This window comes from Hylobates moloch, unplaced genomic scaffold, assembly GCF_009828535.3.
Source record: "Hylobates moloch isolate HMO894 unplaced genomic scaffold, HMol_V3 SCAFFOLD_11, whole genome shotgun sequence".
Lineage (NCBI taxonomy): Eukaryota > Metazoa > Chordata > Mammalia > Primates > Hylobatidae > Hylobates > Hylobates moloch.
Window position 1 is genome coordinate 29,120,918 of NW_026652286.1, and position 24,963 is coordinate 29,145,880.

Below are 24,963 nucleotides of genomic sequence, written 5' to 3' on the forward strand. Positions count from 1 at the left end.
CTATGTTGCCCTGGGTGGTCTTAAACTCCTAGCCTCAAGCAGTCCTCCTGCCTCAGCCTCATAAGTATCTGGGACTACAGGTGCATGTCACCATACCCAGCTTGGTTGTATATTTCTGATAGCATTTAATTTAATTACTGTTAGATGAGGTAATTTTATTTATTTGTTTGTTTATTTTTTTTAGACAGTGTCTCACTCTGTTGCCCAGGATGGAGGGCAGTGGCAGAATCATGGCTCACCGAAGCCTTGATCTACCAGGCTCAAGTGATTCTCCTATCTCAGCCTCCCAAGTAGCTGGGACCACAGGCATGCGCCACCATATCTGACTAATTTTTTTTTTTTTTTTTTTTTTTTTTAAACAGAGTCTCGCACTTTCACCCAGGCTGGAGTGCAGTGGCACGATCTTGACTCACTGCAAGCTCCACCTCCCAGGTTCACACCATTCTCCCGCCTCAGCCTCCCGAGTAGCTGGGACTACAGGTGCCCGCCACCATGCCCAGCTAATTTTTTGTATTTTTAGTAGAGATGGGGTTTCACTGTGTTAGCCAGGATGGTCTTGATCTCCTGACCTCGTGATCCACCCTCCTCAGCCTCCCAAAGTGCTGGGATTACAGGTGTGAGCCACCACACCTGGCCCTAATTTTTTCATTTTTTGTAGAGACAGGGTCCCACTATGTTGCCAAGGTTGGTCTTGAACTCCTGGGTTCAAGCCGTCCTCTCTCCTTGGCCTCCCAAAATGCTGGGATTACAGGCATGAGCCACTGTACCCATCCTTAGATGAAGTAATTTTAAATGTAATGTTAACTGACTTCTCGTGAATATATTCTGTGATATGGAGAAGTACATTAATAATTTGGGGAATTAAAGCTCATTTGGAAATTTTAGTAATGCCCCATTGTAACACACATAGATTGCAGCTGACTGATCATTTGATGTCTTTTTTAATAGCTCCTATAACATTTTGGGGAGGGATATACATATATACATATGAGCATGAAAATTTACATACAGATACATACATACATACACAGTTATGCTTGTGTATATACCGACAATCTGGAAAAATACTAAGAAACTGTTAAGATGTTGGGCGCGGTGTCCCTTGCCTGTAATCCCAGCACTTTGAGAGGCCGAGGCGGGTGGAGCACCTGAGGTCAGGAGTTCAGGACCAGCCTGGCCAACATGGTGGAAACCCATCTCTACTAAAACTACAAAAAATTAGCCAGGCATGTTGGCATGTACTTGTAATCCCAGCTACTCAGGAGGCTGAGGCAGGAAGATCACTTGAACCTGGTAGGCAGAGGTTGCAGTGAGCTGAGATTGTGCCATTGTACTCCAGCCTAGGCAACAAGAGTAAAAACTCTGTCTCAAAAAAAAAGAAAAAAAAAGAACGGCCAGGCACAGTGGCTCACGCCTGTAATCCCAGCACTTTGGGAGGCCGAGGCGGGAGGATCACCTGAGGTCGGGAGTTCAAGACCAGCCTGACCAACATGGAGAAACCCCATCTCTACTAAAAATACAAAAATTAGCCAGATGTGGTGGTGCATGCCTATAATCCCGGCTACTCAGGAGGCTGAGGTGGGAGAACTGCTTGAACCTTGGAGGAAGAGGTTGCAGTGAGCCGAGATCGTGCCATTGCACTCCATCCTGGGGGGCAACAAGAGTGAAACTCCATCTCAAAAAAAAAAAAAAAAAAAAAAAAAAAAAGAAACTATTAAGAGTAGTTACTTCAGGAGTCAGACCGAGGGAATTGATTTTGCACTTGTTTTTTGCATATAATAGTATATATATTTAAATCCTTTTATCTTTTTATTGTGCTCAAATACACATAACATAAAATTTACCATTGGTGACTTTAGGTACTCATTCACAATGTTGTGCAACTATCACCACTAATTTCCAGCATTTTCACCACCCCAAAAGAAGCTCTGTACACATTGAGCAGTTACTCTCCATTTTCCCTTCTCCCAGGTTCTGGCAACTACTAATCTGTCTGTTCTGTGGATTTTCCCCTACTAGCTATTTTATATAAATGGAATCATACAGTATGTGACTTGTGTCACTTTGCATAATGTTTTCAAGGTACATCCATATTGTGGCACGTGTCAGTGCATCATTCATTTTTGTGGCTAATGTTTCTTGGTATGGATATAGCACATTTTATTTATCCATTTATCAGTTAATGGACATCGGGTTGCACTTTTTCACTATTGTAACTAGTGCTACTGTGAACATTCATGTACCAGTTTTTTTAATACCTCTTTTTGGTTCTTTTGGATATATATCCAAAAGTGAAATTGCTGGATTATATGGTAATTTGATCTTTAACTTATTAAGGAATTAATTCTACACTTTTGAAGATGTTTATTAACAGTACATATAGCTCTAAGTAACTCTTATTTCTTTGAAAAGGTTCTACATAATATTCCATCATATGAATGACTGTATTTTCTTTTTTCTTTTCTTTTTTTTTTTTTGAGACACAGTCTTGCTCTGATGCACAGGCTGGAGTGCAGTGGCACAATCTTGGCCCACTGCAACCTCCGCTTCCTGGGTTCAGGCTATTCTCCTGCCTCAGCTTCCCAAGTAACTGGGATTACGGGAGCACGCCAGCATGCCCAGCTAATTTTTTTTTTTTTTTTTGAGACGGAACCTCACTTTGTCACCCAGGCTGCAGTGCAATGGCGCTATCTCGGCTCACTGCAACCTCTGTCTCCTGGGTTCAAGTGATTCTCCTGCCTCAGCCTCCCGAGTAGCTGGGACGCTGGGACTATAGGCACATGCCACCATGCCTGGCTAACTTTTTGTATTTTTAGTAGAGACGGGGTTTCACCATGTTAGCCAGGATGGTCTCGATCTGCTGACCTTGTGATCCACCCGCCTTGGCCTCCCAAAGTGCTGGGATTACAGGTGTGAGCTACTGCGCTCAGCCTAATTTTTTTTTTTTCCTTTTTGAGACCAAGTCTTACTCGTTCAGGCTGGAGTGCAGTGGTGCAATCTTGGCTCTCTGCAAACTTCACCTCCTGGGTTCAAGCGATTCTCTTGCCCCAGCCTTCCAAATAGCTGGGGTTACAGGTGTGCGCCACCACACCTGGCTAATTTTGTATTTTTAGTAGAGACAGGGTTTCACCATGTTGGTCAGGCTGGTCTTGAACTCCCGACCTCAGGTGATCCGCCCTCCTCAGCCTCCCAAAGTGCTGTGATTACAGGCGTGAGCCACCCTGCCCAGCCTAACTTTTTTATTTTTATTTTTATTTTTTGAGACAGTCTTGCTCTGTTGCTCAGGCTGGAGTGCAGTGGTGCCACCTCGGCTCACTGCCACCTCCACCTCCTGGGTTCAAGTGATTCTCCTGCCTCGGACTCCTGAGTAGCTGGGATTACAGGTGCACACCACCACACCTGGCTAATTTTTGAATTTTTGGTAGAGACGGGGTTTCACCATGTTGTCCAGGCTGGTGTCAAAACTTCTGGCCTCAAGTGATCCACCTGCCTTGGCCTCCCAAAGTGCTGGGATGACAGGTGTGAGCCACCACACCCGGCCTAATTTTTGTATTTTTAGTAGAGATGGGGTTTCACCATGTTGGCCAGGCTGGTCTTGAACTCCTGACCTCAAGTGATCCACCTGCCTTGGCCTCCCAAAGTGCTGGGATTATAGGCGTGAGCCACCGCACCCAGCCTTCAGGAAGATTTTTAATAGCTATCATCTTAGCACAGTTTTCTAGATTAAGGGTCATTATCATTAGTACGAGAGAACACACATTTCTAAAATTTTGGGTCATATTAAAAAATAATTTGAAAAGAGTATATTCAATAATTTTTAGTACTGTAAGAATGGCTTAATGATATACCAGATAAGTGAAAATATGTGTAGTGTCTTCAGTATATTCAGACTGATAGAGTAGCTAGAATATTTCAGTAGGTCTCCACAGTATTTACGCATCATTATTTGATACAGAGTTACCTGGTCTTTCAGTATTTTAAATAATCAGCAGTGTTTTAAAATGAGTTCATATTTCATTCATCATAACATTGGCCTCATAATCCGAGAACAGTAGTATATTAAAGCATGAAATATTATTTACTGGGTCTTTTGACATACTTGATTTGATCATCCCTTAGTATAACTGTGACCAGCCTTTGGTTTAGGTTGTAGACCTTGGCTTAGCAGGAAGGATATAGTTTTTTCTGAGCTACCTATAGAAATGGGAAAGAGGTGAGAGGCTTATGTCCTGGTAACACAGATGCTGACTGAGTTCTTGGCATAGGAGGAAACTTACCATTATGCTAATGTCTAAGTGGGACAACTCATATTTGAACCAGGCAGTCTCATTCTGAAGCTCTCCTTACTAACCCTTGTACTCCATTGTGTGATATATAGAGTAGGGACAATATCATGTTCACTTTTGTGTTCTTAGGGCCTAACACATTACCTGTGACATAACAGGACCTTAGTAGGGGTTTGTTGAATTCATTATTATCGAATGAACTTTTATCCTGATCCTCTTTTTTTTTTTTTTTTTTTGTGATAGAGTCTCGCTCGGTCGCCCAGGCTGGGGTACAGTGGTACGATCTCAGCTCACTACAACCTCCGCCTCCCAGGTTCAAGCAATTCTCTTGCTTCAGCTTCCTGAGTAGCTGGGATTACAGGCACGTGTCACCACGCCCGGCTAATTTCTTTTATTTTTTAGTAGAGACAGGGTTTCACCATCTTAGCCAGGCTGATCTTGAACTCCTGACCTTGTGATCCGCCCACCTCAACCTCCCAAAGTGCTGGGATTACATGCGTGAGCCACTGCACCCGGCCTATCCTGATCCTTAACCTTGTAATTTATAGCTTTAATAATCATGCTTAAAGTTCTTTCTAATTCTCTTTATAACTGTATAATCTTCTTCCCTTATTAAATCATCAACTTGTAAGGGAAGACTTGAAGAGTCAAAGATTTTGAGTGCCAGGTACAAGGAACTTAGTTGCCTGTGGAGCAATGCTAACTAAACCTGGCTGTGCATCAGAATCATCTGGGGATTTGCATTCTGGAAGCTATTTCCCCTTATATATTTAAGTAAAATCTTCAGAACATGGGCTAATCTGCATTTTTATTAAGCTTCCCAGGTTAGGCTTAGGCACCTAGCCTAGCATTTAAGAACTGCTGCAAGAGATTGATAGAAATGGAAGACTCTATTTGGTCAGAAGCAGCTTAAAGTTTAGATAAAAAGACACATGCAATATGTAAACAGTCATTCATGACAAGAGAGTGAGGAGGCACTATGTGATTAATGCCAAGAGAGTGGTCCAGACAGTGAGGACTCGAAGTTGGGTGGAGACAGAGATTGCTTTCAGCTGATTAGGATTGAGATAGTTGCTGGTTCTTCTGGGATTGGAGAGATTTGGACTGGCAGAAAGCTGGGGGAAATGTTCCAATTGCTATGCGACTAGATCTTGGAGGTGGAAAGATGAGTAAGAAACAAATAATCCCTGTTCCCCCAGAGCTTGTAATATGTTTGATGTAGACAGTTAAGCAGATGTTTGTCAAACATGTGGTGAGTGCAGTGAGAATTTGAGCAAAAGCCAGTATCAGGAAAATTAGGTAAATATTCTAGGGAATGAATATAGACAAATTCAGCCTGCATCACAAGTTTATGTAGGAGAATTTAAAGAAATACTGAGCTGGGTGCTGTGGCATACACCTATAGTACCTCCTACTTGGCAGGCTGAGGCTGGAGGATTGTTTGAGCCCAGGGATTTGAATCCAGCCTGGGCAACATAGCAAGATCCCATGTCTAAAAGAAAACTTTAAAATATAAGAAATACTGGCTTTTAAACTCAAAGGAGGCCGGGCACAGTGGCTCATGCCTGTAATCCCAGCACTTTGGGAGGCTGAGGCAGGTGGATCACCTGAGGTCAGGAGTTCAAGACCAGCCTGGCCAACGTGGTGAAACCCCATCTCTACTAAAAATCCAAAAATTAGCTGGGCATGGTGGTGGGCACCTATAATCCCAGCTACTCGGGAGGCTGAGGCAGGAGAATCACTTGAATCCGGGAGGCAGAGGTTGCAGTGGGCCAAGATGGCACCATTGCACTACAGCCTGGGCGACAAGAACAAAACTCCATCTCAAAAAAAATTAAATAAATAAATAAAAAATAAACTCAGAGCAATTGATTGAAAGGCCTGAGAGCTTGATGGGAAAATCTTTGGAAGTAGGAAACCTTTCTTGTACTTTTGAAATCATATTAGGGGCTGGGCACAGTGGCTCATGCCTGTAATTCCAGCACTTTGGGAGGCCGAGGCAGGCAGATCACCTGAGGTCAGGAGTTCGAGACCAGCCTGACCAACATGGTGAAACTCCGTCTTTACTAAAAATACAAAAATTAGCCAGGCTCAGTGGCGGGCGCCTGTAATCCCAGCTACTAGGGAGGCTGAGGCAGGAGAATCACTTGAAACCAGGAGGCGGAGGTTGCAGTGAGCTGAGATTGCATACCACTGCACTCCAGCCTGGGCAACAGAGTGAGACCCTGTCTCAAAAAAAAAAAAGAAAAGAAATCATATTAGGCAGCCACTACTGTTTACTCCTAAGTCAACCTTGAAGATGAGGAAGCTAAAGGAGCAAAGAAAAGAAATAATCACAATAGCCTGGGGCCAGATTATAGAGTTATAAATTGAACTGTCCACTGATATTTCATAATATGGACAGACCACCTAACCTCTCCACATAACAGTTTCCTCATCCTTATGAGGGTGTAGGACTAAGTTTCTAAATGTAGCATAGTGTTTAATAGCACTTTGAAGTCAGACTGCATGGGCTTAACCTCTGGCTCTACACTTGAACTCTATGGCTTTGAGCAGGTTATTTAACTTCTCTGTGCCTCAGATTTCTCATCTGTAAAATACTCCATTGTGTATTGTTGATTAGATTAAGCAAATAAATATATGGAGAACTGTTAGAACAGTGTTTGACACATATGGAATTGTTAAGTATATCCCTTCCAGTTCTAATGTCCTCTAATTCTTGAGGTTTTGACTCATCACCAGGTATCCACTGTGAACCCTACAACATAGGAATTACTTAAGAGGACTCATGAAGAACCATAATTAAAATCTAGGACTTAAGTGTTTAGATCTACCATCACTACAACTGTATCAGAATAGGAAGTAAAATTAGATAATGCATCTCCCAGTGGACACATTGCACAAGTGTTTCCTTCTGAAACTTGTTTAGAAAGATGGCCTTAGCCAGGTGCGGTGGCTCACGCCTATAATCCCAGCACTTTGGGAGGCCGAGGTGGGTGGATCACCTGAGGTTGGGAGTTCGAGACCAACCTCACCAACATGGAGAAACCCTGTCTCTACTAAAAATACAAAATTAGCTGGGTGTGGTGGCATATGCCTGTAATCCCAGCTACTTGGGAGGCTGAGGCAGGAGAATCACTTGAACCCAGGAGGCAGAGGTTGTGATGAGCCGAGATCGCACCATTGGACTTCAGCCTGGGGCAACAAGAGCGAAACTCCATTTCAAAAAAAAAAGAAAGATGTCCTTAGAGGCTTAATTAAGAATATAAACCATGGAGTCTACTGTCTCCCTGGTTTATTAGCCTGGGAGGCTAATATTCATTTGTAAATGTTGACTGGACTGATGCCATTCTAATTACTTTATTATGGTTCTCTTATTTCTGATGTTGGTAACATCTGGCCACGGTTTGGGCATGTACTTAGTGTAAAACACACTGTGCAATGGAGAGTAATATAGTTGTAACAGCATAACATGTGCTGCAGGGTCAGAGGTGCTCTGGAGTCAGAGTGAACTCCATAGACTAGCTTTTCCTAAGTCGTAACAGTTGATTACCTGTAGTTCCCATGGAAAGAAGTAGTTACACAAGGACAGCTGGGCTTCCTATAAGAAAAGTCAGTTTAAAATGATCCAAGAGGCAGATGTGGTAAAGTCTCAGCTTCTCAGGAGGCGGAAGCAGGAGGAGTACTTGAGCCCAGGAGTTTGAGTCCAGCCTGGGCAATATAGTGAGACCTTGTCTCTTTATTTAAAAAAAAAGCCAAGATATTTAATTTAGAGATTTTTGAACCACTCTTTAGAGTAGAATCCTTAATAAGTAAAACAGATTTTTAAAAAGCACTACTACTCTGCTTGGATAGGCCAAAGTAAGTGGCCTGGAGCTATGCTTACCAGCCTTCTTCCTATTTTTTCCACTCCTCCCTGATGGCCTCTGAGTTTCTTTCAAGGAACTTTAGGGTGCCTAAGCTCACAGTTTAGGAATCAATGGTGTAATTGATGGTAGGTTCATTTTGCCTATAGCATAATATTTATTTTCCTTTAAAAATTGTAACATATAAAAAACTCAGTTCTTGTTTGTAGGTTTTAGATCCCATAATGTATTTTGATTATTACTATTGCTATCTTCCCCCCTGGGGATACACTCTTACTCTTTTTTTATTGAGACAGAGTCTCACTCTGTCACGAGACTCTGGAGTGCAATGGCGAGATCTCAGCTCACTGAACCTCTGCCTCCTGGGTTCAACTGAATCTATGCCTCAGCCTCCTGAGTAGCTGAGACTACAGTCACACATCACCATGCCTGGCTAATTTTTATATTTTTAGTAGAGACAGGGTTTCACCATGTTGGGCAGGCTGGTCTTGAACTCCTGGCCTCAAGTGATCCACCAACCTCAGCCTCCCAAAGTGCTGGGATTACAGGCATGAGCCACCACACCCAGCCAACACTTACTCTTAATCCTCATTTTGGAGGCAAACCTCCGCATTTTGTATGCTTTTGTGGATCTGGGGTTGATTTATGGGGAGGCGTGCCTAAAAGCTCTCTTATTTGTTGAAAAGAACAACCTTTTAATAGTGAACTAGAAATTGATTAAAGCCTGTATCTTCAGCTCAGACTGTTTCTTTTCATTTACTAGATTTGTCTGCCTCTGCTCATTCCAAGGTGGTGATCTTCACAGTCAACTCTTTGGGTAGTTCTCAGTCATACCTTGATGTGGTACAGAGCAATGTGGATATGTTCAGAGCCCTTGTCCCAGCTCTGGGACATTATAGTCAACACAGTGTCCTGCTTGTTGCATCTCAACCAGGTAAAATGCTTTATTTTAAATTAAGTTGATGGTCCAGTACCTCAGTAGAATTGCCATTACTGATAAAAACCATAAAACTTTAGGGCCGGGCACAGTGGCTCACACTGGTAATCCCAACACTGGGAGTCTGAGGTGGACGGATCACCTGAGGTCAGGAGTTCCAGACAATCATGACCAACATGGTGAAACCCCGTCTCTACCAGAAATACAAAAGTTAGCCAGGCATGGTGGCAGGCACCTGTAATCCCGGCTACTTGGAAGGCTGAGGCAGGAGAATTGCTTGAACCCCAGAGGTGGTGGTTGCAGTGAGGCCAAGATGGCGTCACTGAACCCCAGTCTGGCCGACAGAGTGAGACTCTGTCTCAAAAAAAAAAAAACAAAAACAAAATCAAAAACAAAACAAAAAAACCCTTTAAATTATAAAGAGATGGCTAGAATATTCAGCAAAATTGCCTGTATAATAAACAGTGTAATATTCTGGCAACCAGTTACTTGTTATGACTAACATTATCTAGAAGGTTCCAGTGTACAATTTTTTAATGAAATATGATATTATGTTTTAGGTTCTAAGCCATACCTTCCTCAGTGAGATGTTTAAACTCCCAAGAGAAAAATGCAATGACTTATATGCATGATATTTTGTTAATTCTGAAGTATCAAAAATGTTAGCATGCCAGTGTGCATTTTTAACATTTTGTATTTTGCAGGTTGTTTTGGAACTGTCATACTCAAAAATAGAAATATTTTCAAAGAGTTAGTTTGTACTGGACTCAAATTGGTGAACAGATTTTTTTTAAATGTTCCCAGTGTAGGGGTATTGTATGCATTTCACTTGTTTTTTTTGTAGTAATTTGTTGAGGGACATTGATCTCTTTAATTCTCGACATCCTTTTGGAATGTAAGAAAAAAGTAGTTGTGTTTTCATTCATAATGCTACACTGAATCATGGTGGCATATGAATCAGTATTTTAAAGATAGAAATTCAGTTTAAGATGTAAAAGAAAACTCGATCAATAAGAAGAAATTATTTTTTAGTTTTTTGTACCAGTTTTTATCCTCACTTAACTGTTCTAGGAATTATCTATTTTCTACCCCTGACAATTTATATTTAACAATAAAATTTGGCCGGGCACGGTGGCTCACACCTGTAATCACAGCACTTTGGGAGGCCGAGGCAGGTGAATCACCTGAGGTCAGGAGTTTGAGACCAGCCTGGCCAACATGGTGAAACCCTGTCTCTATTAAAAATACAAAAAGTAGCCGAGTGTGGTGGTGCACACCTGTAATCCCAGCTACTAGGGAGACTGAGGTAGGAGAATCCCTTGAACCTGGGAGGCAGAGGTTGCAGTGAGCCCAGATTGTGCCACTGCACTCCAGCCTGGGGGACAGAGCAAGACTCCATCTCAAAAAACAAACCAAACAAACAAAAAACACAGTAAAATGTAATCTTGTTGAAACGCCGTTAGTGTTTCTAATGTACATTAAAAATATGTTATGGGCCAGGCACGGTGGCTCACGCCTGTAATCCTAGCACTTTGGGAGGCCGAGGCAAGTGGATCATGAGGTCAAGAGATCGAGACCCTCCTGGCCAACATGGTGAAACCCCGTCTCTACCAAAAATACAAAAATTAACTGGGCATGGTGGCAGGTGCCTATAGTCCCAGCTACGCGGGAGGCTGAGGCAGGAGAATCGCTGAAACCCGGGAGGCAGAGGTTGCAGTGAGCCGAGATCGTGCCACTGCACTCCAGCCTGGGCGATAGAGCGACACTCCATCTCAAAAAAATATATATATATATACACACACACATACATACATTATATATAATGTGTAGATATATATACACACACATACATATAATGTATGTGTATTTTATATATATACATACATATGATGTATGTGTGTGTATATATATACACACATAATGTATGTATGTGTGTGTGTGTATATATATATATACACACACACATACGTATAATGCCTCAGTGCATTGAGGACCTAATATACTTATTAAAATAATAAATATTTGTGAGCTAGGCTAGAAGTATGTATTTTTTAACTTTTACCTTATATGCAATTTTTTTACCTTGTATGCAATATTTAGTGGAAATCATGACCTATGTAACATGGAAACTGAGTACATTTCCTGCAAATCGAGTGATTGGAATTGGATGTAATCTGGATTCACAGAGATTACAGTATATTATTACAAATGTTTTGAAGGCACAGACTTCAGGCAAAGAAGTATGGGTTATTGGCGAGCAAGGAGAAGACAAAGGTAAGAAGTACATTTTTACGCTGGGTGTGATGGCTCACGCCTGTAATTCCAACACTTTGGAAGGCCAAGGCAGGATTGCTTGAAGCCAGGACTTCAAGACCAGCCTGGGCAACATAGCAAGACCCCATCTCTACAAAAAGATATAAAAAATTAGCCAGGCATGGTAGTGCATGCCTGTAGTCCCAGTTACTCGGGAGACTGAGTGGGAGGATCACTTGAGCCCAGGAGGTCAAGGCTGCAGTGAGCCATGATTGCACCACTGCAATTCAAGCTTGGGTGACAGGGTGAGACCCCATTGCTAAAAAAGGAAGTACATTATTATTAGTTACAACCAAAATTGCCAGTGGTCATGGCATTCACATATATCTGAGGACTCCAGAATTGGCTTAATTGGCTTTGTTCCACATTTGAGTGTGCCTTCTGTATAACAGGCCCTATATTGTGAATAAATTCCTCATATGTGTCATTCTCATTGTAATTACTTTTCTGTAACTTTAAGGTTAGACAAGACCGCTTAGTAGGATTTTATATTTTTTAATTGAATTTCAGAGTTCAGGATTAATTTAAAAGTTTAATTTTCCAGAAAGAAACATTTAAATAAACCTTAAAGCATATATAGAACTCTTTCCTTTACTCTTCCCACCCTTCAACCTTGCTTACCTTTCCCAAGTTCAGACCTTCTCCCTAGATACATGCCTTCTGTCTGCTTCTTTTTAAACAGAGTTTTCACTCATTGTTTATCCCTATGGCCTTTTTCTCCAACCACTTGCTCTTTCCCACAAAAGGCATTCAGTTTCCTGTACTGGAAAGCTGCTTTTCCTATTTCAAAAGAATGCTTTCCCTATTTGACTTGAGAATCTCTTCCCTTACTCCTTTATTGTTTCTCTCTTGCTATAAAGCCAGGTTGGTCAGTGATTTAAGTGCTGTTCACCCTGATTTTGTTCATTTAAGTATATGAGTAAAATAAAGATATAGTATACTATTAGAGTAAGTGCCAAAGTGAGTACTATACACTTACAGTGCTTAGATACTTATGAGTGAGCATTTAACATGGGCTGAAATGACTAGAGAAAATTCTATAAAGGTCATCTGGAGTTTGAACTGGAGTTTGGACGAATGAATAGGATTTTAATAGATAGTGAAGAGTAGGAAAAACACTCCAGGAATGGGAAATCAGAATTAGGCAAAAGCACAAAGTTAAGTATGGCATGTTCATGGGATAAAAAATGTGGACTAGTTGTTGCAGAAGGTTTCAATGAGATAAATCTAATAGAAATTACATTTTGAAGATCTGTGAATACCCGATCGAGGAGTTGGAAAGTGATCTGGGGGAAATTAGTCATTACTTCATCATTTGAAGTACTTACTATTAACTTCACTCAGCATGTAAGTGCTGCAAGGTAGAGCATGATATAGAAAATAAGCTCTCTGGGCTGGGTGTGGTGGCTCATGCCTGTAGTCCCAGCGCTTTGGGAGGCCGAGGCGGATGGATCTCAAGCTCAGGAGATCGAGACCATCCTAGCCAACATGGTGAAACCCCATCTCTACTAAAAATACAAAAATTAGCTAGGCACGGCAGCGCGTGCCTGTAGTCCCAGCTACTCAGGAGGCTGAGGCAAGAGAACTGCTTGAACCCAGGAGGCGGAGGCTGCGGTGAGCCGAGATCACACCACTGCACTCCAGCCTGGGCGACAGTGAGACTTCGTCTCAAAAAAAAAAAAAAAAAAAAGAAAAGAAAATAACCTCTCTGCCTGTGAGGAGGTAATAATTTAATTGAAGAGTTAGAGAAAGACCATGCACATTAAAAAGTTAAATAGATGTCAAACCATATTTCCACAAAGTAAATCACCCTCTCAAAACTATTTCCTTGGAATTTAAAGTGTCATCTATACTTTGATGCCATTAAAATAAAATATTAACATTGATGATATCTAGGTTAGAGGTAACTTTTAAAAATTTGTAGTTTTCTGTGTAGTGAAAATATGTAGTATTTATATAATTTTTAAGAAAAGCATTTTAATAAAATATAACAGTATTTTAAATCTGTAAAAATCTGCACTGGCTACTAGAAGGCTCAGTGCTAGAATGAGTCAGGCTATAGAATAAACCCTTAAAAAACCTGACAGCGTGACTGAGCAAAAATACTTTTGAGGCTCCAAATGCTCCCTGACACTACACACTAATCAACAGGACCCTGGAAAAGGGTAGCAAACAATAATTTGGAGCAAATGTATTCAAGTAATGAATGTCTCCATTCATTCATTACTTGAATACATTTGAAATACATTGCTCATTCGAACTCAAAACCCAACATAGACCAAACCCTCTGGTCCATGTTATTTCTTGCTTGCCTGGTTATTGCACACCTCATGGTTAGTTTGCCTCTTCGGCTCTAGTCTACCCTGTAAATGATGTGAAATTAATAATAATATTAGTCAAAACTTACAGAGTGTTTATTGTGTGCTCCCACATATTAATTCAATCTTCCTAAAACATGTTATTATTTTCAAAAACTTTCAGAGGCTTCCTCTGACCAAACCATTAAATTGCATTGCTTGGCACTCAGGGACCCCCAAAATATAACCCTAATCTTTCTTCCCAATTATAGTTAGGGAGATAGCCATGTTACTAGAGAGCTGGAAGGGACCATCTATTATATTTTGTTTTAGGGAGCCAGTGAATGCAGGCATTGTAAGTGACCTGCCTGGAAGCCTACAGCTTTTAGGGTCAAAGGACTAGCACCCAGGTCTTGTGTCTCCCAGGCCCACCCCACAGCTTTGCCACAGGGACATTTACCCACTTTGTTTACCTCCCTTGTAATCCCTTCGCCTTCTCGGCCATCTTATTGACATCTTTCAAGGTCTAAGTCAAGCATCCCTTACATGATAAAGATTTTTTCCTGATCACATCACTTCACAGTGATTTCTTCACTCCTTTAAGCTAAAGCTATTTCAATCTATAAGGTAATAAACCACATCTTGTCTCATCATGTTACTTCTGTTGTCCTGCTGCTTGTTCTTATCTGATTTTTGTGTGTGACCTTCTGCTTATTTAAAGTGCAAATTATTAAGTTATTTTAGTTGAAAATGTAGTACATTACACTGGAAAATTAAGTACAAAAAGATATGCAGTGAAAAGTCTCCCTTAGATACCAGACACTCAATCTTTCTTCCTAGGCACAATCACAGTTATCAGTCTCTTTTATAATCTTCCAGAAATATTCTGTGTATAGACAAGCACACATGTGAAATAGACATCAAACATCATTCTCCACCTCACCCTTTTACTTACCAATGATTGTGGAATGATTGCACAGTAACATAGAGCTCATTCATTCTTTTAAACTACTGGATATACCATAATTTAGTTAACCAGTCTCTCTAATTTACAAGTTTCGAGGAATAGTTGATATACAATAAATATTGAATGAGTAAGAATGTTTGAAATATGGTTGTATTAATTTCTTAAGTCTCATAAAGAGAAAATACAGGCTGATGTGACGTGATAAATATACCACTTACCCTAACTTAGTATATCTGGGTGAAGGAAAAAAACAATCTAATAGAAGTTAATTGTGAGCTCTTCAAAGAGGAACAATTTAAAACCTACCAAAAAGCAGTTTGTATTTGATTAAATGACCTTTTATCCCAAATGTAGGAATTTATTTTCAGAAACATTTATTGACCACCTGCTTTGCTCAATAAACACTGTGTTGACTGCTGTTAGAACTATATAGATGTGTAAGAACCTGACCCTGTCTTTAGGAAACTTTGAGTCTAATACTGGAAATGACTGGAAGGCTGTACTCTGAGAGGTCCAAGGGAAGTAGGATAAAACCACAGGGAAGAGATGTGGTAATTCTGTCTTGAGGTCTCAAATTGGAACTAGAAATAGAGAAATGTAGGTGCATGCAAATTGAGATCGCATAAATATAGTATTATGTAATATTTGACACACATGCCAATGTTAAAATATAACTGAGCACGTATGAATCCATACTCAATCAAGAACATTACCAATACTGAAGTTAACTATGTAGTTCTCCCGTCTGTCTCCCTGTCTGCCTTCTAGAAGTACCATCTGATCACTTTTTATTCAGTCTTCTACTCTTCTTGAAGAGCTAGTTATATCCATGGATAGGTATATTTACCTTGGTCCTGGTGTCAGAAATGGATTAGAAGCTCCCTCTGCTGGTTTCATGTATAGACACCAACTGTTTAGACTTTTGCATAAGTGATACCATCACAGTAACTGCAATTATAATTATTTTTATTGTGCCTACTATGTGTATTAAATATTTTGCATATCTCATTTAAATTTTATAAACACTCTGTGAAGGAGGTGGTGGTTTTCCAGATTTATACATGAGGAAACTTAAGGCTCAATGAGATAAGTAATTTGCCCAAGGTTACATATCTGTGAAGGGCAGAACTGAGATTTGAACCCTGATCTGACTCTGAAGCTGTGCTCTTCCTTGCTGTCACTTAAGATAATGTATCTAGAGCATTTAGTACAGTATCTGGCACACAGCAAACACTCAGCAAATGGTAGCTATTATTACAGTGATTGGCAAGATGGTGATGAATAGAAAATTGGCAAAAAGACATGTAAAAGTACTCTTTGAAGTAAAGCAACATTAGGATTTGGAAACAGATATAAGAGTAACAGTTGTGTAAATAAAATATCCTCTTCAAGTATTTCAGAGACAAGTGACAGCTACAGCCTAGGGAGGAATCACGTGACATACAAGACCTTTAGATCTATTTCCTGCTTCATCGTCTCCCATTCTCCCAGGCATTCTATGCTAGTCAGATGGTTGACTTGCAGTTTACTGAACAGTTTATGCACTCTCATGCCTCCTTACCTTAGCAACTGCTGCTTCCTTTCCCTGAACTCATTCACTTGGCTAACTCCTGCTTACCCTTTAGGATTGGGCTTGAGTGCCACCTCTCCCAGGAAGCCTTCCTTAATTTGCCAAGTTAAGTAAGTTCATACAAATAATGTAACAAATTTTTAAAGAAAGTAATCCACCTATTACCCTTCTAAGTAAAACATTCATGCCAAAACACAATTTTCAAAACATCCGGCCTAATGTAACAAATTTTTAAAGAAAGTAATCCACCTATCACCCTTCTACCTATGTAAAACATTTTAAAAATCCCTTAATTTGTCCACATGTATTTGTATTTTTCATATAACAGTTCATGCTTTTGTGTTTTTTTTCTTATATAAAAACTTTTGGCTGGGTGCGGTGGCTCATGCCTATAATCCGAGCACTTTGGGAGGCCGAGGTGGGTGGATCACAAGGTCAGGAGATCGAGACCAGCCTGGCCAACATGGTGAAACCCCGTCTCTACTAAAAATACAAATTAGCCGGGCATGGTGGCTGGCGCCTGTAGTCCCAGCTACTCGGGAGGCTGAGGCAGGAGAATTGATTGAACCCGGGAGGTGGTGCAGTGAGCCGAGATTGCACAACTGCACTCCAGCCTGGGCTACAGAGTGAGACTGTCTCAAAAAAAAAAAAAAAAAAAAACCAAACAAACAAAAACAACATTTAAAACTTTTTCTGTTTTTCTTTTTCTTTTTTTTTTTTTTTTTGAGACAGAGTCTCACTCTGTTGCCAGGCTGGAGCGCAGTGGCACGATCTCAGCTCATTGCAACCTCCGCCTCCTGGGTTCAAGCAATTTTCCTGCCTCAGCCTCCCAAGTAGCTGGGATTACCGGCATGCGCCACCACGCCTGGCTAATTTTTGTATTTTTAGTAGAGATGGGGTTTCCCCATGTTGGCCAGGCTGGTCTCAAACTCCTGACCTTATGATCCACCCACCTCAGCCTCCCAAAGTGCTGGGATTACAGGCGTGAGCCACCACGCCTGACTCTTTTTCTGTTTTTCAACTTAACTGTGGCAAGTATGTTTTCCCCTTTGTTACCAAATATAATTATGAATCATGCAAGAGGTTTTGTATTTTCTTCTGTGTACCCAACACCATGGTAAAGAATATGTGCAAGAGGTGCCAGCCATGGTGGCTCACAGCTGTAATCCCAGCACTTTGGGAGGCCAAAGCGGGTAGATCACTTGAGGTCAGGAGTTTGAGACCAGCCTGCCCAACATGGTGAAAACCCGTCTCTACTAAAAATACAAAATTAGCCGGGCGTGGGGGTGCACACCTGTGATCCCAGCTACTTCGAGTCTGAGGCGCACACCTGTAATCCCAGCTACTTGGAAGGCTGAGGCAATAGAATTGCTTGAACCTGGGAGACGGAGGTTGCAGTGAGCCGAGATGTGCCACCGCAATCCATCCTGGGTAACAGTGAGACTCCGTCTCCAAAAAAAAAAAAAAAAAAAAGAATATGTGCAAGAGAACACAAAAGAAGAATACACGGTCCCTGCACTCCGGGAGCTTATAATCAGTTTGAGGAAGGGAGGCATCTGGATACATAATGGGGTCCTTTGTTGCTGACACATGACTAAGTGGTCTAATTTTGAATGTAGTTTAGAATTCTTGTATCTTAAACATATTATTCTATAGCCACAAGTATTTTTATTTTGCCTACTCAAATATGCACAGATTTGTACCAAACAATGTCTTCACACAGATGAGAAACAGCTGAACATTGGAAAGGTTTCAAAATGTTACTGGCAACTTCAATTTAATATTAAAGTACAGTTGGGCTCGGTGGCTTACGCCTGTAATCCCAGAACTTTGGGAGGCCAACGCAGGCAGATCACCTGAGGTAAGGAGTTCAAGACCAGCCTGGCCAACATGGTGAAATCCTGTCTCTACTAAAAATACAAAAATTAGCCAGGTGTGGTGGCAGGCACCTGTAATCCCAGCTAGTTGGGAGGCTGAGGTAGAAGAATTGCTTGAACCCAGGAGGCAGAGGTTGTAGTGAGCTGAGAGTGTGCCACTGCATTCCACCCTAGGTGACAAAGTAAGACTGTGTATCAAATAATAATAACAATAATAATAATATTAAAGTGTGATAGAAATTTCTAGTCTGGCCAGGCGCAGTGGCTCACGCCTGTAATCCTAGCACTTTGGGAGGCCAAGGTGGGTGAATCACCTGAGGTCAGGAGTTCGAGACCTGCCTAGCTAACATGGCGAAATCCCATCTCTACTAAAAATACAAAAATTAGCCAGGTGTGGTGGCAGGTGCCTGTAGTCCCAGCTACTCAGGAGGCTGAGGCAGGAGAATTGCTTGAACCCGGAGGTGGAGGTTGCAGTGAGCCAAGATCACACTACTGCACACCAGGCTAGGTAACAGAGCGAGAGTCCGTCTCAAAAAGAAAATATATATATAGAAATTTTCAGTCTGTGTATACGGCTTTGAAGTTTTGAATTGTTTTTATAAATGATGTAGTGAAAGGAAATGGGTAACCCAGAAGATTCTTTTAGAAAACAGGACCCTGGGGCTGGGTGCGGTGGCTCAAGCCTGTAATCCTGCACTTTGGGAGTCCGAGGCAGGTGGATTACAAGGTCAGGAGTTCGAGACCAGCCTGGCCAACATGGTGAAACCCTGTCTCTACTAAACACACACACACAAATATTAGCAGGGCATGGTGGCATGCGCCTGTAGTCCCAGCTACTCAGGAGGCTGAGGCATGAGAATTGCTTGAACCCGGGAGGCAGAGGTTGCAGTGAGCCAAGATCATGCCACTGCACTACAGCCTGGGCGACAGAGCAAGACTCCATCTGAAAAAAAAAAAAGGAACAGGATTTTCTGCCTCTGTAACAGCTGTGGAAATTCTAGCCCAAAATAGGTGACCAGATTATTCCTTACCTGGTGAAATTAGTCTCAGTGCATTTCTCAGCAGAACAAATGTCAAGTGCTTGTAGGTTTCTACTTAGATAGTAAAATGGCCCTTGCAGAACTGTTACTGATGAGAGAAAACAGGTAAGAAGACTGCAAGTAGACTTTGGGGATCATGTTTTTTGTAGTTCAGTTTTCCTCACCTCGGGCTAGTGGTATAGCACATTCATTGTTATCCAGTGGAAAAATCTAACTTGCTAGAAATGAGAAAACTTCTATATAAATATTAGCACAGGTACCCTTGACTCCAAAAGATCGGTTATCACATCTTAATCCAAAGAGAGTCATTGGCAAAACATAATTAATTCTTCATCTAAATTTTAGTGCTCACATGGAGTGGCCAAGAAGAAGTAGTGAGTCATACCTCTCAAGTGCAGCTGTCCAACAGGTAACACTGACTGGAAATTTGCATTTATCCAACGAAAAATCATGTACTTCATAGCTAACAGCTATTTATACAGTATGTACTTACCAGGCTTCTGGAAACAAAACTAGTATGGACAAACCCAGAAGTATAAAGGAACAGTGTTTTATATTCTTTGATTTCTTATCTGAAGGTAGATCTAAGAGTGCTTTGCAAGCTTTTTCAGATAACGCAGTTGACATTTAAATGGTAAAACATGTTATTTGTAGACAATGATTTACTGCTTCTATACCTAAACATCTGAGCCCCACTCTGTCACCAGGCTGGAGTGCAGTGGCACGATAACGGCTTACTGCAGCCTCCGCCTCCCGGGTTCAAGCGATTCCCCTGCCTCAGTGTCCCAAGTAGCTGGAATTACAGGCATGCGCCACCATGCCCAGCTAATTTTTTGTATTTTAGTAGAGATGGGGTTTCACCATGTTGGTCAGGATGGTCTTGATCTCCTGACCACATGATCCACCCGCCTTGGCCTCCCAAAGTGCTGGGATTACAGGTGTGAGCCACTGTGCCAGGCCAACAATTTTCTTTTTTTCTTTTTTTTTTTTTTTTTGTTTTTGAGACAGAGTCTCGCTCTGTCGCCCAGGCTGGAGTGCAGTGGCGCAATCTCGGCTCACTGCAAGCTCCGCCTCCCGGGTTCACGCCATTCTCCTGCCTCAGCCTCTCCGAGTAGCTGGGACTACAGGTGCCTGCCACCACGCCCGGCTAATTTTTTTGTATTTTTAGTAGAGATGGGGTTTTACCGTGGTCTCGATCTCCTGACCTCGTGATCCGCCCGCCTCGGCCTCCCAAAGTGCTGGGATTACAAGCGTGAGCCACCGCGCCCAGCCCAGGCCAACAATTTTCTTAATGTAGAAGATAATTTGTCCACACCACTTAAAAATGAGTATCAATCACACACAAATAGAACTGTAAATCAGTCAATGTGAATGGATAAGCCATATTATATGTTCAGGCAAAAAAAAAAGTGTAACACACAGATCCTTGTATCTTTTGCTTTTATCCAGAGGCCTTCCAGCAGTCTGTACCCCATAGGCAGGACTCTACACAGAATTTATACTCATGGCATTTGTTGTTTCACTGTCATATAACATTTTCCTGAAGTCTAAGAGGTGGTCGTTTTTAGCTTTCAAAGCCATCAGCTTATAACTTTTAGAATATAACAACTGGAAAAGGTGTTCTCTTTCTTGAGAAGATTAGTGTATGGTATAATTCATTCTAATCTGATTATACAATCCTGCATTTATACTTTTTAAAAGGAAGAAATTTAAGTGTTTATATATTTTTATCATTTATAAAAGAATGTATGCTTATTATAAAACTTCAAATACTGCAGATACCTATAAAGTATTAAAATAAAAAGCTAAGGTAATTCCATTTTTCAGAGACAACCATTTTTAACAATTTAGTGTCCACATGTCCAAAAAATTTTTTTTCTACTCAGGAGGCTAAAATGGAGGATCAGTTGAGCCCAGGAGTTTGAGACCAGCTTGGACAACATAGAGACCCTATCTCTAAAAAGAAAAAATTGTTTTTCAGTGCTTGTACAAATGTATAATAATATAGATTTATGCTATCCATACTATCTTGCAACTTGATTCTTTTCCTTAATGATGAAATCTCAGACATTTTTGCACATTGTACATGTAAATCTACCTTATACTTCTCAAAAGCTACATGGTACTACGCTTGGTAGTGATTTATTTAACCAGTCCTCTTTTGATGAGTTGTTTCCAAATATTGCAGACATACTTATTATGTACATCTTTGCACACTTAAGCATACTGCTATAAGATAAATGCCTAGAAGAGGAATTTCTAGATCAGACGTTACCAAATCTTCTTAAAAGGTTAGATCACTTTACATTCTCAATAGCAGTTATGGGAATGCCTGTTTATAGTTTCTCCAAATTAGTTATCAGTCTTTTTAATTTTTGCCAATTATCGATAGGCAAATTGGTATTTATTGTTTTAATTCATATTTGGTTAAATATCAATGGCAGTGAACATTTTTTATGTTATTAGGCCATTTGTATTTTCTTTGAACTGCCTATCTGACATCTTAAGAAAAGTTTAAATAAACATTAGATTCGATTATCTATAGGCTTCCCTAACAATTGCTGTATAACTCTTGTTTCTATCATAGAAACGTCTAATTAATACCTTAACCAGAATGTAAAACTAAATGTGCATATTTAATGGATCTTCTGAGGTCATGTATTTTCGTAACCTAGAGCCATGGAACTGCTAAGAGTAAAAGGTCAAAGATCCTGGTCTGTTGGACTATCAGTAGCTGACATGGTTGACAGTATTGTAAACAATAAGAAGAAAGTGCATTCTGTATCAACTTTAGCAAAGGTAATTGCTATTCTTATTCTCTTATTATATTTTAAACTTAGATATTATTAATACAAAACTAATAAAATCATTATTCATACTCTAACCCCAGGTGTCTTCAGTATCACCAGCTTTTAGAGTAACAGGTAGGAGAAGGCAGTTTAGTTTAAGCCCTATCCTGCTTAGCTATGAGAAGTCTGCCAGCTTGGGCAACATAGTGAGACCCCATCTTTACAAAAACAAAAACAAAACTTTGCCAGGCATGTGACAACCACTCAGTAGGCTGAGGTGGGAGAATCTCTTGAGCCTGGGAGGTTAAGGCTGCAGTGAACCATGATCATGTCACTGGACTCCAGCATGGACAACACAGCGAATCTCTGTCTCCAAAGATAAAATCTTGACTGGGGGCAGTGGCTCACGCCTGTAATCCCAGCACTCGGGGGCCAAGGCGGGCGGATCACTTGAGGTTAGGAGTTTGAGACCAGCCTGGCTAACATGGTGAAACCCCTCTCTACTAAAAATACAAAAATTAGCCGGGCATAATGGCGTATGCCTTAATCCCAGCTACTCGGGAGGTGGAGGTTGCAGTGAGCACCTCTGCAACTCCAGCCTGGGTGACACGGCGAGACTCAGTCTCGAAAACAAACAAACAAAAAAAGTGTGGACTTCTATCAGGTTGCCTTCTCACCCTCATGTGATTTTTGGTAACCCCCAAATAGTGTTTATATATCCATAAATTTCTTCTGTCATTTATCATCTCAGCCAGCCAAGTCACCCCAGATCTGTGTGCCAGAAAGACAAATATCACATATTCTTATTCATGTAACCCCCAAATAGTGTTTATATATCCATAAATTTCTTCTGACTGTCATTTATCATCTCAGCCAGCCAAGTCACCCCAGATTTATGTGCCAGAAAGACAAATATCACATATTCTCATTCACATGGGAGCTTTTTTTTTTTTTTTTAAAGTTTATCTCATGGAGGTAGAGAGTAGAATGTTGGTTACCACAGGCTGCGGTTGGGGGATAGAATGAAAAGCAGCTGGTTAATGGGTACAAAAATAGGAATAAATTCTAGTGTTCAACAGCACAGTAGGGTGAGTGTGATTATTAATAATTTATTGTACATTTCAAAACAGCTAGAAGAGGCCGGGTGTGGTGGCTCATGCCTGTAATCCCAGCACTTTGGGAGGCTGAGGGGGGAGGATCACTTGAGCTTAGGAGTTCAAGACCAGCTTGGGCAATATAGAGAGAGCTCATCTCAAAAAAAAAAAAAAGAAAGAAAAACAAAATAGCCAGAAGAGACCATTTGGAATGTTTTCAACACAAATAAATGATAAATGAGGTGATGGATAGCCCAATTACCCTGATTTGATCATTACACGTTATATGCATATATTGAAATATCACATATACCCCACAAATACACACTATTATGGTACCAGTTGTTTTATTTTTTAAAGAAGCTATTGTCATGACTGTGCCCAGAGACCATCCCATGCCCCTCCCCAGGAAATACGTTCTTAACTTTTTTCTTAGCCCCCAACCTGCTACCCATATTGCAGGGGGGCTAGCTTACTTCTCTGCAAAGTGGGACCAAGTTGCTTCCATCTCTCAAAAATTTTCTGAAATGATAACAAGTTTATAAAATCAATGAATGATTGTGAGTTCTGGACTTCTAAAAATAAAATAAAAATAAGTAAATGAACAAAAAAATTTTTTAAGTCCAACTTGTATCACTTTGTCCTAGTTAAGAAAGCAAGAAAGTATGCATTTTTGTATTAACTTCTTTGCAGTGATTTAGTTCTATTAAATCCCTATTTTTCTCATTTCAGGGATATTATGATATAAATAGTGAAGTGTTTTTAAGTTTGCCTTGCATCCTTGGAACAAATGGAGTATCTAAAGTTATGAAAACCACACTGAAAGAAGATACAGTTACTGAGAAACTCCAAAGCAGTGCATCCTCAATCCACGGTCTCCAACAACAGTTAAAACTTTGATTCTCCAGTGCAATTTGAGAGGCTGGACTTCTACCTAAAGGGAAAAGTCATTTAATTTTACCAATATATATAGGTTTGAGGATTTCTGTATCCTGCTACTTACCCTTACAAACTGCTTGGTTAAAGTAGAGGGTTTCTTGATGAGCTTTGTGATGTAAATCCTTAAGGAGTTATACAAGGAAGGGAAAAATTAATTTTATTTGGGGTTCTTGAGATATCTGTGCTGTTCTTTAAATCTACAGCAGGGGTAAACATTCATCTGCAGTGTGCATCAATTTAAATCATATATCCTAAACTAAAAGCACAATTCATACTTTGGGAATATTTTACAAGTAATATATCTTTAAAAGAAAATTACTCTTTGACTTTTATAATCAATATAAGTTCAAGGCCCAGTATGGATTTACAAAGTCTGTGTCAGTTGTACATTCACAGGATCCACAGCTTAAGTTACTAATGTTTCTTGTGTAAAATCCTGTTGGTAGTAATAGTAAAGCATTGTATTTCTCTTCTTCAAATTAATTAGCTACCAAAAAATGGAAAAGAATTTTACATGCACTTTAAAATAGTAAAATGGAAAGTGAATTTTTAAAATATATGCATTAAAAGTTTACTTTAATTTCCAGTGGGACTTCCTTTATGAAATTTTCCATAACTTCTTCCTGGAGTATTGTAAGATCTCCAACATCTCATAAACTAATTGTGATATTAGTGGAACCATAGACAAATGTATATTTTTAGTGGAAACAGATTATGAATGAAAGCCAAGCAGCTTACTTTAAAGCCAAAATATGAGATTTTCATTAAAAACATTGGTCATAATAGGGAGGTTTTTTATTTGTTCTGAGCAGATCCTTTAACCTCTCCTGATGATACAGTTCAGAGTATACACACTTTGGTGATGGATCAAGAGCAAAATTTTCTTATGTGAAAGATAGCTTATTATTACTATTGTGACATACAACTAATAGTAACAGTTAACATCAACACTTCATATATACCAGGCAGCATGATAAGCACTTTATTA

The 24,963-nt window shown here is 40.4% G+C and overlaps 1 protein-coding gene across 5 annotated transcripts in view; it reads left to right on the forward strand.

Moving 5' to 3' along the window:
• UEVLD (UEV and lactate/malate dehyrogenase domains) overlaps window positions 1-24,530 on the forward strand; it is a 68,478-nt gene extending 43,948 nt beyond the window's left edge. For all 5 annotated transcript variants that reach the window (XM_058446565.1, XM_058446564.1, XM_032166444.2 and 2 more), the window contains 5 exons: window positions 8,916-9,086; window positions 11,190-11,363; window positions 19,499-19,562; window positions 21,829-21,952; window positions 23,769-24,530. In XM_058446565.1, coding sequence (XP_058302548.1) covers window positions 8,916-9,086; window positions 11,190-11,363; window positions 19,499-19,562; window positions 21,829-21,952; window positions 23,769-23,936 — 701 coding nt within the window. In that variant the 3' untranslated portion in view covers window positions 23,937-24,530. The remainder of the gene's footprint in view (window positions 1-8,915; window positions 9,087-11,189; window positions 11,364-19,498; window positions 19,563-21,828; window positions 21,953-23,768) is intronic.
• Window positions 24,531-24,963: the final 433 nt, after the last annotated feature.